Below are 14,398 nucleotides of genomic sequence, written 5' to 3' on the forward strand. Positions count from 1 at the left end.
AAAATTCTAATCTTTAAAAAAATTAAAAATGAATAAATACAACAAAATGAAACTATTTATTCAGCAGAAAATAAAATATTCAAAGCACTTTAGAATGCTGCATAATGATTCATATATTTTGTCTAAAGAAATTAAAATGTTATTAAATCGAGGAAATATTACAGATGCAATTATAAAAGTGCGTAATCATAATCAAAATGTATCATGTACTGTCTCATGGAATCATATTATTGACTATTGTATGAATAATGGTAGAGTTAATCTTGCTTTTAAGTGTTTTAATGAAGTATGTTATATTGGTGAAAAATATACTTTGAATATTGATAGATCACTATTAGATGAAAAAAAGATCTCATTTTCCAAATTCGCATACATTTACTATATTGTTACGTGGACTTTCTATGAATTCAAAACATCCTAGGAGTTTTTCGTATGCTTTTCATATTTATAAATCATTATGGTCATCTAAGTATACTGATCGTTTGAGTATTATTCACACCAATGCTATGCTTCAGGTTTGTGCAGTTACTAAGCAATCTCAAGCGGCATTTGAGGTTTTTGAAGAGGTTTCTAAAAGTAACCTTGTTGCTGATTCTATAACATATACTATTTTATTCAATATTTTAAGTCACGAAAACATGAAAAACATAAATGTATATGATAAGAGACAAAAATTATTGAGAAAAGTTATTGAAGCATGGAATATGAGGGGTTTTGTTGTTGATGAATCTCTGATTTGCTCGATATCTTTATGTTTTCTTCAAGGAAAGAAACGTAAAGACTCTGATTTTGTTTTTACATTGGTTGAGCGCTTTTTTGGCATAAAAAGGATGATACCTCCCCTTCAAGAAAAAGCTGATATACTTATAAATGATTTTAATTTGAATCCATCTTTATCAGAGAGTCAATATATCAAGATTAGCAATAAAGGTTTAAACATTATATTATTGGCATGCCTTTTATTAAAAAAAGAGAAATATGGAATCGAATATTGGGATTTCATAATAAAGAATTATGGCCTTGTTCCCGATTATAATAATTATTATAATTATTTTCTGCTACTTATACGCACTAAACTAAGAAGTACTATTGATAAGGTTATAGAAAATATAATACAAAAGCAGGTCAGTTTAGAAAACAATGTAATATTGCTCTATATGAAAGCATGTAATAAAAATAGGACCCATAGTGATTATATTATAGCAAAAACTATATTAAAAATAGTGATACTGCATAAAATGAAAATAAATTTATTCATTATTGATTTATTTTTACAAATAGCTAACAATACTGTTTCTAAAGATGATATTTTGGATTTATTAAATCTTTTACAACAATTTGATTTGAAATCGCTAATTTTTGCAATAAGTCATATAAAAAATAGGCATGAAAGAAATGATGCAATTTCAGCAGGGATTCGTATATGTTCTAACCTTATCAAATATTCCAAATACCTTTCTGAAAATGAATATAAAGATATTCAAATATTAAAAGATAGAGTTTTAAAAATGCGATCTTTATAGTTTTATTAAAGAGAATGAGTGTTTTTAATCCTTTTAAACATTTCTGAATCTAGGAATCGATAGAATTTTAGTCGAAAATACTTTTAATGCATGTTTCTTTTTGTGTAGGGCCAACTTCATCATCTGAATCTGTTTCGTTTGTATCATCTTTCATTTTTCCTGCATAATAAATATTTTCAGAGACATGTTTTGTATCTTTGTCTTTTTTAAATGCATTATTTATACTTGAAATATCCTAAATAGATTAGACACATTATTTAATTGAATTCTTTTTACTTTTGATAATGGATTTACTGATTTTTTATTATCGTGCATGTTTTCTTCATAATTTTCCATAACACTATCATTTATTTCGTTATTTAAAGTAGTTCCATTCTGAGAAAAATAGTCATTTGTATGAGGATGAATTTGTGAATGCATGTGCAAGTTGTTTGAGTTAGATGATTTATTCAAATCATACGGTGCAAAATTTTCTTGTGAACTATCTGATGTTGTTGCAAAGATGAATCGAATAGATAATACATTCTTTTCAAATTCAAACAAGATAGGTTCTCCCCCTATATTAAAATAAGCATTTAATAATACATTCATCGAGTCGCCAAGAGTAACAACCGCCTTCTATGTAAGATTTAAATTCTTAAATAAATTTTTATACCTTAAACTCCTTAAGAGGAAATGTAATAATTGTTTGTTCTTCGTAATAGATCTCTTCAAAGTCCCTCTTATCTAATAAAATTGCAGTTTGTATTGGTTGTTTCAGAATTTCTACAAAAAATTAAAAGTTTCGTATTATTTAGCAAAAATCTATACCTTTATCATAAACAAGTCCTTCAGTAAAACTTGTTAAAAGTAATTTATCATTTTGAGACATTAAAGTAAGTTCTTCTGCCCGTGATGAGAAATGATCCAAATACTCCTTGAGTGTTCTAGAATGTATTTTCCATTTGTTTTTACATAGTGATTTATTACAAAGAGCGTGCATCGTTTGGCATTGTTCATAGGTGATTTTGTATGTTTTTAACACACCTATAAAATTAAAAAATAGGTTTCCAATTAAAAATAGCTAACCGTGCTTGCATAAAAACCGTACAATTAATCGACATTCCCTGTCTATATTATTTGGACGTATAATTCTAAGTTCGCACTTTTGAACTGAAACATTTTTACTTTCCCTATTTTCTAAGTTCCGAGCTTTAAATATAGCAAGAAGAAGCTAAACATTCAACTATTTTTCACTTTATAAGGTCATTATCTACCCGTATTTGAACTCTACACTTTAAACTTTGGTTATTTTTTGATGATATTTCATATGATTGTTCATATGGAAAATACTCATATTTTTCAAAAAATCTTTTACTATCAAACGTAACAAGGCCAAATACTGATTTTGTAGAGTTAATAGATGATAATAAAAGCTATTTTATATGTTATTTATGTCTTTTTTTTTCAGTTTTTTTCACATTATTTTTTCTTGCTTCTATGGATAATTCATCCCCAATTTTTGACAGACAAAAAAGAATTTTTGAAAATTCTTTAAGATAAACACCTGAAATAACCGCGTTCATTTATTTATCTTAAAATATATCTATTTTCTCTTTCCTTTTAAAATATTGTATTTTTCTTATTTCTTGGTAGTTAATCAGCATCTCATTAAAATATTTAATAATATTTAATCATTATCCTTTGTTTTTATTTACAGATAAAAATAGATTTATTCATCCTTATATGTAAAATTATCTATATTTGATCTCAGCTTAGTTCTTGTCTATAATCCATTTCTATTAAAAACCCAATCTAAAATATAGATTTTATAAAAATAATCTTAAAACTGATATAAATAGAGATAAAATATATGTGAAATACTTGATAGATATTATTGATATTATTACTAACACTACTATATTATAAATATTGACTTTTAAAAATCAAAAATTATACATAAATAACTCAATTTGTTAGCTTCAAATATTCAGAATACTCTCTCTGTAAAGCTGCTAGTTGTAAAAAAGCCTTTTTTATCTAAGTATTTCTTCGTATAAAACATCAACGGTTCACCGTCCATTCATTTATCACAAAAATTTTTCATATTTTTTATGGGCTTAAAATAATATCTTTTTATTAGAAATTAAGGGTTATATCTGGGTATTTTTAAGTATTCTATTATGGAATATAATAGTTATGATACATTTCATAAGAAAGCCCGTTTAAATGGTTTTAATAGTGTTAATCATGGGATTGGATCAAAGTAAAAAAATAAGAGAAAAAGCAGTAAAAAAGAGCTGAAATAGATAGGAATACAGATAATTTTGATTCATCATCTTTAGATAAGGGAAAAGGAGCAGTTTGTAATAATATTTATGGAAAACAAGAAGAATATATGAGTTCGAACAAATCATCAAAATATGATATAAAATCAGTGAAGAGGCAATGGGGTATCTAGATATATTATATTTGTATAGTTTAATTTTTGAAGATTCGAATTGTTTGCCGAGATTTGAGAAGAATTTTTACAAACCTCATCCAAATATTGAAGGAATGACAGATCAAGAGGTAGAAGCGTTTAGAAAAAAGGGAGGGATTACAGTTCAGGGTATAAATGTTCCTAGGCCTGTTCCTTCATTTGATGTTTAGCTTTTGTTATGTCTTAAATCTTTTAATATATATTTTAGGAAGCGGGATTTCCAAGTTATGTTATAAATGAAGTTAAACGTATGGGATTTTCATCACCAACACCAATTCAATCTCAAGGATGGCCTATGGTACATTGTAAATGAAAATAATTATATTTCTGATTATTTAGGCACTTTCTGGTCGAGATGTTGTAGGAATTTCTGCTACAGGATCAGGCAAAACGCTTGCATTTTGTCTTCCAGCAATTGTACACATTAATGCACAGCCTTTGTTATCTCGTGGGGATGGTCCTATTGTTTTAGTTCTTGCTCCGACTCGTGAATTAGCTGTTCAGATCCAAACAGAATGTGCAAAGTACGGAAAATCATCACGAATTAGAAGTGCTTGTATCTATGGTGGTGTTCCTCGTGGACCCCAAATACGGGAGCTTGCATCAGGTTTTTGCGCGTATACGTTTGTGTATAGTAATTGATGTTTCGATAGGAATTGAAATATGTATTGCTACTCCAGGTCGCCTTCTTGATATGTTAGAATCTGGAAAAACAAATCTTCGACGAGTTACGTATCTCGTTCTGGACGAGGCAGATAGAATGCTTGATATGGGATTTGAACCTCAGATTCGAAAAATTGTAGATCAGATACGACCAGATCGTCAAACATTGATGTGGTCTGCAACATGGCCAAAAGATGTACAAAAACTAGCTCATGATTATTTAAAAGATTTTCTTCAAGTTAATGTTGGTTCTTTGGATCTTAATGTAAATTTGGATATCAAACAAATTGTTGAAATATGTTCTGAATATGATAAACGTGGAAAGTCTGTTATTTATATTTGTTTTTCACCTTTTTAATAATTAGATTGATTAAGCATCTAGAAAGTGCTATGGAAGATAATGAGAATAGAATATTGATTTTTGTTTCAACTAAACGGATTGCAGATGATATTACAAAATATTTACGGCAAGATGGTTGGCCTGCACTAGCAATTCATGGCGATAAACAGCAAAGTGAACGTGATTGGGTTTTAAATGAATTTAGAACAGGAAAATCTCCTATTATGGTTGCAACTGATGTAGCATCACGTGGTATTGGTATGAAAAAATTATTCTTTTGCCTATTGCAAGATTTTTGCTCTCTTTACTATAATTTTCTCATGTCTATATTATGTATTATTTCGATAAATGTTGATTTATTTCATTCAAACAACCTGGGAACGTAGAATTATAAATTTATCTTCAATGGATATAATATGTTATTTTTTTCAAAAATGCACCATGAATAATATTAATATTTGGTTATTATCTACATATAGTTTACGTTTATGTTCATGAGATTAATGAAAGAGAGTGATGAATGCGAATTGAGGCAGCTTGAAATTTATATAATAACTAATATAATTTTAGATATTAAAGATGTTAAATATGTTTAAACATGGCATTCATTTTTTCCTTCATTAATATAATATAGGTTATTAATTACGATTATCCAAATAGTTCTGAGGATTATATTCATAGAATTGGTCGCACAGGTCGAGCAGGTGCTAAAGGAACAGCAGTAACTCTTTTTACTATAGATAATGCAAGACAGGCTCGTGATCTTTTAACGGTTTTACGAGATTCTAAACAGGAAATTCCTCCTGCTTTAATAGAAATGTCCAAAATTAATTATGGTAATAATAAATATATTGGTAATAATCGAGGACGTAACGTTTGGACTGGGTCAAATAATGCACCTTTAAATCCTATTAGGAAATGGTAGTTATTTGAATATTAGACCATGGACTTGATATTTGATTAAATATTTAAATATTATTAATTTTGTTCAAAAGGCATATTTTTTAAAACCTTTTTAAAGCTGTTTAATATAATTAAAAATGTAATATAGTACATATAATAATGTTATAAATGTTTAAATATTATCTAATTACTTAAAAAAATATCATTAGAAACAACAAAATCAGACGATAATATATTAGCCTTTCACCATTCTTAGAAATTATGAATTATATGTCTGTAACGAAATATTCTATTAACAATAAATTTATTAAATTGTCAAAAATTTATCCCGTTTTAAATCCATAAGTACAACTAGTTTCATAGACAAAACTCAAATAACAAATGAGAACAAAACCATATGTATACCATATTCTTTAATAATATAAAATATATATCGTCAAGTGCATCTAGAAATAAAAAAATATTAAAAAAATATATCAAAAGATTTATCCAGAAGTTTCAGGATCAGGCTCTCCTTCTGCATCCCGGTCTTCCTCATCAGCATGTGATTTATAGTCTCTATTGTTGCTTGTATAAGATTGTGGCTGAGCTATAAATTGATTTAAATGTGGCAATAAGGACGGATGATACGTTGATGCCGGATAAGGATGTTGATGGGAAGATTCCGAAAGCGAGGTTTGCTGAGAAGGATAAGGATATATATTTGGTAATGGCTGAGGTAAATGAGCATATACAACATGTGATAAATTAGGCGGATGTGACTGTGATTCTGGAATTGAAGAAAGCTGTTGAGAAAGTTGCGGAGAAGGCAATGCATGGCGTTTTTGTTCTTCCTGGCGTAATTGATCTTCCGCTTGCTTTTCCTTGATTTTTTCCTTCTTTTTTGCTCTCCAAACAGCCCTAATCTCCTTAAATTCTATAAAAAATCAACCAAAACTCAAAATAAGTACAAAACAAAAGCGAAGCACAAAGTAAAGATAATAAAACATGAAGAGAGAAAAGCATTAACAAATGACCAAATCTTACCATCAGGCGTACGCTTTTCACCATGCCCCTGCATAAAAACATGCGCATTCAAATGATTCAATGTACCATATGCTTTCTCGCAACCATTCCATCCACATTGATAAATCCGTTCAATTTCATCATAACGTCGTCGTGGACGTTTTTGTGTTTGTGCACCTGGCAACGGGACAAATGAATATATTTGTTTCACTTTATTCTGCGCTTTATACGGCAAATGCACACCAGCAGGAATTGTCATTGGCTGTCTGAGAACATTAATTGGAGAAGATGACTTAAATCCATTATTCGATGTAGTCCGGTCGGCCACTGTATGACCATGCATAGTATAATTTGGCCAAAAATGCTGTGTAGAAGGCTCCGCTGCCAACGGTGTAATAGATGGATGAACTAAATTAGATGAATAAGCTGGTGAAAGCCGATGGGGCTGACCATTTATTGGCAATCGAGAATCAAGATTAGATTGTGGATATGTTGTATTTGATGGAACTGAACTCAAAGTAGCGTTCGAATTTGAATTAAGAGATGATCCTAATGGCGGTGTTGTTCCAATAGCTGTAGATCCAAGAGATCCTGAAGGCGTAGAAGGGGGATGATTCACATAATGAGAATTAGATGGAAAAAGTTCATCATTAGAACGATTGTGACCAAAATAACCATGCAAATCTTCATAAAAAATTAGAATTAAAAAATCATAAAAAAAAAATACCATTAGATGAACTATTATATGTATATGGTCCTTGTGATCCTCTAGGCGCAACTGCTACTGTATGTGATTGTCCAAGATGAATCGCATTTTGTGTATGAGGAGAATAAGGCGTATCTAGATAATTACTTCCCATTCGAGGATAATGTGGATAAGCATTAAATGCCTGAGAAAGTGGCGGTAATCCTGAGAATGTCATACACTCTGCTTCATGCTCAAATATCGGACCATGTTTATGCTCTAAATTCGTCCGACTATACGAAGGCCATCGCTGATCCCCCGATGATCCCGTAATCGATCCTGTACGTCCATGAAGTACATGTCCTGATAAGGGATCATTATAATATTCTTCTGACGGGGTCGAAGCATCCATTTTAGACTCAGCCAAAGTGGCGACATCCACTGTTTGAACCGGACACGGCAGGCCGTGAGGCTGTTCGGCAGAGATAGGCAGGCTTGAAATTTAATAAAATCTCGCTGTATAATAATATAGATATAATTTCTATTATTTCAAAAAAGTAAAACTACCTGAGACTTAAGTTTTTTTAGGGAAAACCCACTAAAAGACTGACGCAATGAAAATCGGGCGACGACTAATCTGATGTTTCACAAACGGCGTCAACGCTTATTTTTATATTAAATATAATCGATCTCTTAAGAGAAAAAAGGCGCCAACGGAAAGGCGTTTTTTATCCGATTTTAAAATCCTAATTTTTATAATAAAAATAAATTTTAAAAAAAAATTAGAATTTTTTATGAAATATTAAGATTTTTGTTATAAAAATAATGTACATAATAAAAATATAATATTTTTTATTTATATTTTATTTTTCTTTTTTTTTTTAGAAAAAATACATTTCTTGTAAAAGGTATGATATTTAAGAAAAAGACACTAAACCTTTGTTGAAAATAAATAAATAGATTACTTTTTAGTAAAAAATAGTTTTAAAAAAGTTTATTTTGTATTAAAGATTTATCTTTTAAGATATATTTTATTTATTTAGGGTAAAGATTTTTTAATCTTATCAAGATAAAAAAATACTAGAGTATTAAGAGAATAAAGAGAATAAAATACAATTTAGAAGTAAATATGTAAAGATAATTTAAAAAATAGAATGATCGTTTCATAAAAAGTTGTATATAAACTACTTGTAAAAAAAAAGTAAACTCGATAAAAAATAATATAGGAAGAAAAGTTGTATATTGAAGTTTTTGAAAAAGTATTGATAATATTATATAAATATTTATTGTAAACTCATTTTCATTAAACTATCGTTGGTATCTTTATAAAGATAAATCAGAATTGAATGATGATTATATTTAAAAGAAACCTTGCATAGGAAAAATACTCAATTTAGAAGAAAGAGGGGAGCTATTTGTTGTTAAAGTGGGACTACTACCTCCAAGACTGGGAGAGACAGCTCTTCGTTTAAAAGAAAGATATGGTTCGAATCGTTCATCAGAATTAACTATAGAACAATTAAAAAAATATAAAAAAAAAAGAAATACCTTTTCTCTTAGAGGTTTTTACATTTTGGATAAAACTTTTTATAGGTGAAGGAGAAACCATTGGACTGCTTTTTACCTAAAAAAATATTAATTGGAATATATAAATGTTTAATAGGACAGTCGAATCAGTATTTGGTTTTTTAACAGGAAATAAATCTATGAAATCCTTAGAATGTAAATTATTCCTGTGAATTGATGTCATAGACGAAGTATCAGCCGTATCATGTAATTCTTTTTCTTGAATATTATTATAAGAATTTATACAACCACTAATATATCTTGATTTTCGTAATATTTCTGAAAGAAGAGCTTCATTCTTTATTTCTGATTCAGCAGGTGATGATTCTTCAAGTAAACTTTCCGCAATTCTTTGAATCATTTTAGGTTTAGGCTATATAGTAATTAATTATTTTAAAAAAAGACATTCAATTACAATTAAAGACTTATTTCTAGTCACCACTCGTTTAATTGCATCTGATTGAACATATGGCATTATAAATAAATCAATATTATCTGATTGTTTTTGATAAAAGTCTTTCATAATCATTTTAAGATTTAATTGTTAAAAAAATTACCTGGAACTGTTTCTTTTTTATTTAAATTACTATTTTCTATGAATGAACATGGCATTCTTTCCATATCCAATCTATCTTTCATATTTATTCTAGACAAATTTGCTTCGTAATCTGTAAAATAAACCATATTTTCTTCTATATCATTAATCCCCCTTTCCTCATCTGACGAACTACTTTGTGTTTCTTTATGAATCATTGCGTTTATTAGATCTTGACTATCTTGAATATGACAAGCATTTGTTCGATATCCTTGCAAAAAATTCGTTTCATTAGACAAACCATAATTAGAAATTCTTCCTGATTCTTCAATAGAATTTAAAAGTATTGAATGATGGAGAGAAGTACATCTAAGGGGTTTTCTTTTTGAAAAAGAATATTCTGAAGGATCATAATTACTAACAATATTTTGACTCATATAAGACAGAAAAAAAATGCTGAAAAAACTCTCTTTTTAGGTTATATATGAAACTTTATTCAGAGAATTATATTTAAATATATTTTTTGCTGAAAATATGCCAATTAACTCCCTTTTTAATCATCTTTTGTTTTCAATTCATTTTTTAGAGGTTGAATCGATCGATAGTCTTTGATTTATATAAGTATTTTGATCAGAAAAAGCATCTTAAATAGAGAGAAAAGACCTTATTTTTGAATAATGCAAGGTAAATATTAAGTTCTATATGTTTAATATATTGACATTTTATTCAGGATTTAATAAGGTGAATTTAAAGAGATATTCTGTTTTGTATTTAAATGGATAGTATTACCCTCCTGATTATGATTGGAGAGAGGGAAAAGGGCTTAATAAACTTCATGGAACACATGCACTCGGAAATAGAGCTAGAAAACTTGATAAAGGGTCATTATTTTTTTTTTAATTTCTTTCTTATGTAAAGAAGGATTTTGATTGTACGTTTTGAACTACCTTATAGTATTTGGTGCGAAACATGTAATAATCATAGTATGAAAAGATAGTTTTTTTTAATGTCTATTGATATTTGTAAGTTGGACAAGGGGTTAGATTTAATGCAGAGAAAAAAAGAGTAGGAAATTATTATAGTACACCAATATGGAGTTTTAGAATGAAATGTCATCTTTGTTCTGGCATTTTTGAGATTCAAACAGATCCAAAAGTGTGTAAATAACTGTTTTTTTTATTGTTAATATAGCTAGAATACGGAGTATGTTGTGATTAGTGGGGCAAAACAGAAAAATGAAAATTGGGATTCTACTGATGCAGGAGTTGTAGTATCGAAAGGTTTATTTCAAGCAAAAAAATATAAGGATTATTTTAATAGTGTCTTAGATGATATAGAAGAAGATTACAAAGATGATCCTTTTTATAAAATTGAAAAAAGTGTAGCCGATATGAATAAAGCTAAAGAATCTATTCCCTTATTGACGCGATTATATGAACTGAATGAAAAACAATGGGCAGATCCGTACTCAGTATCTTCACGATTGCGTAAAATATTTAGGGTTCATGAATTTCTAATCAAGCTTTTAATTAATTATTTTAGGAAGAAAAGAAAATGTTAAAAAAAGAGAAAGAAAGTGATGAAGAGATTAGAAATCGTAATTCTCTTGGAATTAAGTTGGCAAAAAAGGATCCAAAAGATCATTTGCAGGCTAAACTTGTGGATTTTCAACCTCAGATAAATGACTTAATTGAAATAACAAAAAAAGAAATATATTCTTCACCTCTTTTTATTCAAAAAGCATCACCTGTTTCAATTCATCATAAATCAAATAAAGGAAATATCATTAGGCAACTAAAATTAAACACACGAATGAAAAATGATCATTTTATCACTCAACATTCTATTTTTACTCAACATCGACCTTTAAAATTTAATACATCACAACAAACACTTATAATTAATGATGATCCTCAAGTATCTCAAGGGTTGGTTTCTTATAAAAGTGATTCTGAATAATATTTATTATAACAATATATTTTTTTATATTGATGTAAATAATACATTAAGGCATAAAAATGCAATTCTTTAAAAATTTAATATTACAAGAATTCAAGAATTCTATTAAATATTTTTCAACGTAAAAGAATATAAATTGCAATGAAGTCCATATAAAAACCTACTAAACCGATATCTATATATAAAGCTAGCTTTCAAGTCAAAACAATATTAAATTTGACTATCTAGATTTATACTTAAATAAGGTTTCTTTAGCTATAGATTTCAGAAGGAAGTGGAGACTATTTGTTTTATAGAATGCTCCAAGCATTTCATGCATTTTCGTTTAAATAAAATACCCAACTGGTATAAATAATATAGAAAAACAGTATTTCACCATCCAGCAACATGATAACTATAATTCACATCATAAAAGAAATCATAATTTCCCCCATTTGACCTGTCTGGAAACCCATTTAATTTTGTAACATCATATTCAGTATGACGACGTTTTAATGTAGCATATGCTGTTAATGCTCTTTGCTGACGCTCCCATAATAAATTTTTACGAAGACTTTCTGATAACTCTGTAGCAAACATATTCCTACGTATTGTACGAGGAGATACCATTGATGAATATTGATCCTCAATACGAGTTGCATGATATTGGATATTTTGAGGTATTTGCCTAGAAATAGAAAACGAAATAGAAGTTTGTGATAACGCAATAGCTGGAGATGATTTAGAACATGAATTGGTTAAGTCCCCATTAGCTTTATTTTGCAGCATAAAAGATAGTAATGATCTCTGAGGATTAAGTTGTAATTGCAATAAGCGTGTGTCTATTTTCTGAAATATGGGTTTTTCGTTTGTTACAGAAGAACTGCTAGAGCCATATATAGAGTCCCAATCGTTATCGTCGTCATTATCTATAGAGTTATAAATATTATATTTAAATTGCTCATTATTAGATGTTTCAAATGATGATGCACTAGGTAGTTTCTCAAATGAAATACGCTTAGTAGATTTAGGTTTAAAAGAAGATTTAGAGGATAATTTTAATGCATTTGATTTAAAGTCATTTTTCGACAAAGTTTCTATATAGGATTCTGCTGGCAATGTTTCCTGAATAAAAAAGATTTTGTCTGTTTTTTCTAAGTGTTTTGATGCTTGTATGGAATGATGTGGCACATGTGTTTCATGAGAAATTTTATTTGTAGAAAATTCATGAATATCTCCAACACGTTCAATTAAATTCAAACATTCTTCATTAGGAAATATTGAGTCTATATTTGAAGTAAGCGATTGATGCATGTTCGATGAAAACTCGATACTTTGCGTAAATGATTGCGAATCCTTTGATGAAACATAATCTATTTTATTTTCTTTTGGAGAATCGGAAATACGAATTTCACGTGAATCGTGTTTTGATACCATCTTATTATTACCATTTTTCCATTTTTCTGTTTCAAGTTTGAAAAGTGACAAATCTGAAATAATTTTCTGAAATCGACCAGGAGAAACATATTGCATCGTATTTGGTCTTTTTAGGCGACTTTGTACGAATGCGGGTATTTTGGATGTATTATAATTAGGAATATGTTTTATCTCATGTTCATCTAATGTCGATGCTGAATCTATGCTTGTTGATAATTCCGGAATATCAAAATTTTTATTTTTTGAATATTCTATCGATTTATCCGAATCATCATTATCTGCTTCATTTATATAGGATAAAGCATTTTCTTTGCAAAAAAATGCTGTTCTGTACCAAAGACGCCATGACAGATTTTCAAGTCGATAACCATTTTCAAGATTTTCCGCGGATTTTGCAAAAACTAAAATTATAAGAAAAATATTCATAAAAGAATAAAAAAAGTATACAACTCACCTGTCCAAATACGTGACAGATTCTCAAGATCTAGTATACTCAATTTCTCGATACTATTCGAGACTAATGAAAGCACTGGGTCTGAAAAAGGCTTTGATAACATGTTTTTATAATTTCTATCTAATATATCCGTATTCCTTCTTTCAAGTAAAAATATCCTTATATATGCGCGTCTAGAAAGAAAACACTAAGCTATATGCGCCTCAATATCTCTGATTTTCAATAATATTCTCCCTCTAAAAAATAATCAAAATAATTGTTTTTTATCAAACTACATCAAAAAATTGTCAAATAACTAATAAAAAAAAATATACATACTTTTTATAGAAAAAAAAGAATCTTTTGATCAATGATTAAAGGCTAGAAAACTATTTGAAGGCAAAACTGTTAGACATATAATATCTTTGAAACTGATATTTTTAAAATCTCTCACAAGACTGTATGCTTCATATGTATTCTTTTAGGGTTAGTGTATTACTTTTTATGATAAATGGGGATGTGTTCCGATGATCATAAAAAGTAGGGTTTAGACCGATTATGTATATAGACTTTCTATAAATAGTATAAAAGGAATGTTAATGCTTGTTAAAAATCACAATAAAAAGTAATTTATGGCCTAACTTTTTATTTTTAATAGCGGAATTGAAAAAGTTAGGGTTATGTATAAGACGGCATTAATCGATTTGAGGGGGTTTTATTCAAGAGTGGAGTTTAACAATATGCATATATCTAAGAAAAAATAAGATTTGTATATATGTTTTTATAATTTTTAAGGATTATATATATAAATAAATAAAGATGTTGAAGTAGATATGTAAATAGATATGTTAATGATGAATATATGAATGTAAAAGTAAATAAGACTGTAGAAAAGTGTAAAAGTATTAA

At 28.5% G+C, this 14,398-nt stretch overlaps 7 protein-coding genes across 7 annotated transcripts; 3 read left to right on the plus strand and 4 right to left on the minus strand.

Moving 5' to 3' along the window:
- Positions 1–28: 28 nt before the first annotated feature.
- Positions 29–1,523, plus strand: PNEG_00907 (hypothetical protein; the record flags this gene model as incomplete). Its single annotated transcript, XM_007874627.1, has 2 exons — positions 29–286; positions 339–1,523. The coding sequence occupies 2 exons, from the start codon at positions 29–31 to the stop codon at positions 1,521–1,523; spliced, it is 1,443 nt and encodes a 480-aa protein (XP_007872818.1).
- A 67-nt stretch (positions 1,524–1,590) lies between these two features.
- Positions 1,591–3,088, minus strand: PNEG_00908 (hypothetical protein; the record flags this gene model as incomplete). Its single annotated transcript, XM_007874628.1, has 7 exons — positions 1,591–1,758; positions 1,800–2,138; positions 2,179–2,288; positions 2,334–2,549; positions 2,592–2,736; positions 2,780–2,938; positions 2,984–3,088. 7 exons carry the CDS (start codon positions 3,086–3,088, stop codon positions 1,591–1,593), a joined length of 1,242 nt encoding a protein of 413 aa, XP_007872819.1.
- A 533-nt stretch (positions 3,089–3,621) lies between these two features.
- PNEG_00909 (hypothetical protein) lies at positions 3,622–5,984 on the plus strand. Its single transcript, XM_007874629.1, has 9 exons — positions 3,622–3,768; positions 3,816–3,955; positions 3,997–4,148; positions 4,193–4,282; positions 4,324–4,591; positions 4,638–4,971; positions 5,013–5,245; positions 5,558–5,577; positions 5,622–5,984. Exons 1-9 carry the CDS (start codon positions 3,686–3,688, stop codon positions 5,910–5,912), a joined length of 1,611 nt encoding a protein of 536 aa, XP_007872820.1. The 5' UTR covers positions 3,622–3,685; the 3' UTR covers positions 5,913–5,984.
- A 237-nt stretch (positions 5,985–6,221) lies between these two features.
- On the minus strand, positions 6,222–7,992 carry PNEG_00910 (hypothetical protein; the record flags this gene model as incomplete). Its single annotated transcript, XM_007874630.1, has 3 exons — positions 6,222–6,806; positions 6,917–7,579; positions 7,623–7,992. The coding sequence occupies 3 exons, from the start codon at positions 7,990–7,992 to the stop codon at positions 6,376–6,378; spliced, it is 1,464 nt and encodes a 487-aa protein (XP_007872821.1). The 3' UTR covers positions 6,222–6,375.
- Positions 7,993–8,807: 815 nt separating this feature from the next.
- PNEG_00911 (hypothetical protein) lies at positions 8,808–10,247 on the minus strand. Its single transcript, XM_007874631.1, has 6 exons — positions 9,704–10,247; positions 9,562–9,662; positions 9,247–9,519; positions 9,129–9,204; positions 8,951–9,088; positions 8,808–8,901 (listed from the first exon to the last, which is right to left on the minus strand). Exons 1-6 carry the CDS (start codon positions 10,116–10,118, stop codon positions 8,864–8,866), a joined length of 1,041 nt encoding a protein of 346 aa, XP_007872822.1. The 5' UTR covers positions 10,119–10,247; the 3' UTR covers positions 8,808–8,863.
- A 111-nt stretch (positions 10,248–10,358) lies between these two features.
- Positions 10,359–11,640, plus strand: PNEG_00912 (hypothetical protein; the record flags this gene model as incomplete). The annotated part of the gene is made up of 8 exons (XM_007874632.1): positions 10,359–10,365; positions 10,412–10,422; positions 10,465–10,562; positions 10,603–10,664; positions 10,709–10,836; positions 10,877–10,961; positions 11,010–11,182; positions 11,224–11,640. 8 exons carry the CDS (start codon positions 10,359–10,361, stop codon positions 11,638–11,640), a joined length of 981 nt encoding a protein of 326 aa, XP_007872823.1.
- Positions 11,641–12,012: 372 nt separating this feature from the next.
- PNEG_00913 (hypothetical protein) lies at positions 12,013–13,731 on the minus strand (the record flags this gene model as incomplete). The annotated part of the gene is made up of 2 exons (XM_007874634.1): positions 13,511–13,731; positions 12,013–13,457 (listed from the first exon to the last, which is right to left on the minus strand). The coding sequence occupies exons 1-2, from the start codon at positions 13,611–13,613 to the stop codon at positions 12,013–12,015; spliced, it is 1,548 nt and encodes a 515-aa protein (XP_007872825.1). The 5' UTR covers positions 13,614–13,731.
- Positions 13,732–14,398: the final 667 nt, after the last annotated feature.

The sequence above is a fragment of the Pneumocystis murina genome, assembly GCF_000349005.2.
Source record: "Pneumocystis murina B123 chromosome Unknown supercont1.3, whole genome shotgun sequence".
Classification (NCBI taxonomy): Eukaryota; Fungi; Ascomycota; class Pneumocystomycetes; order Pneumocystales; family Pneumocystaceae; genus Pneumocystis; species Pneumocystis murina.

What these genes read in the sequence shown, in the direction of transcription:
- PNEG_00909 (XM_007874629.1), top strand. Translation starts at nt 3,686, where the DNA reads ATGGAATATAATAGTTATGATACATTTCATAAGAAAGCCCGTTTAAAT. An exon ending in AATCATGGGATTGGATCAAA is followed by an intron (nt 3,769 to 3,815) that starts GTAAAAAAATAA and finishes TGAAATAGATAG; the next exon opens with GAATACAGATAATTTTGATT. An exon ending in TGTAGCATCACGTGGTATTG is followed by an intron (nt 5,246 to 5,557) that starts GTATGAAAAAAT and finishes ATATAATTTTAG; the next exon opens with ATATTAAAGATGTTAAATAT.
- PNEG_00911 (XM_007874631.1), bottom strand. Translation starts at nt 10,118, where the DNA reads ATGAGTCAAAATATTGTTAGTAATTATGATCCTTCAGAATATTCTTTT. An exon ending in AACCAAATACTGATTCGACT is followed by an intron (nt 9,205 to 9,246) that starts GTCCTATTAAAC and finishes ATATTTTTTTAG; the next exon opens with GTAAAAAGCAGTCCAATGGT. An exon ending in GAGTATTTTTCCTATGCAAG is followed by an intron (nt 8,902 to 8,950) that starts GTTTCTTTTAAA and finishes ATCTTTATAAAG; the next exon opens with ATACCAACGATAGTTTAATG.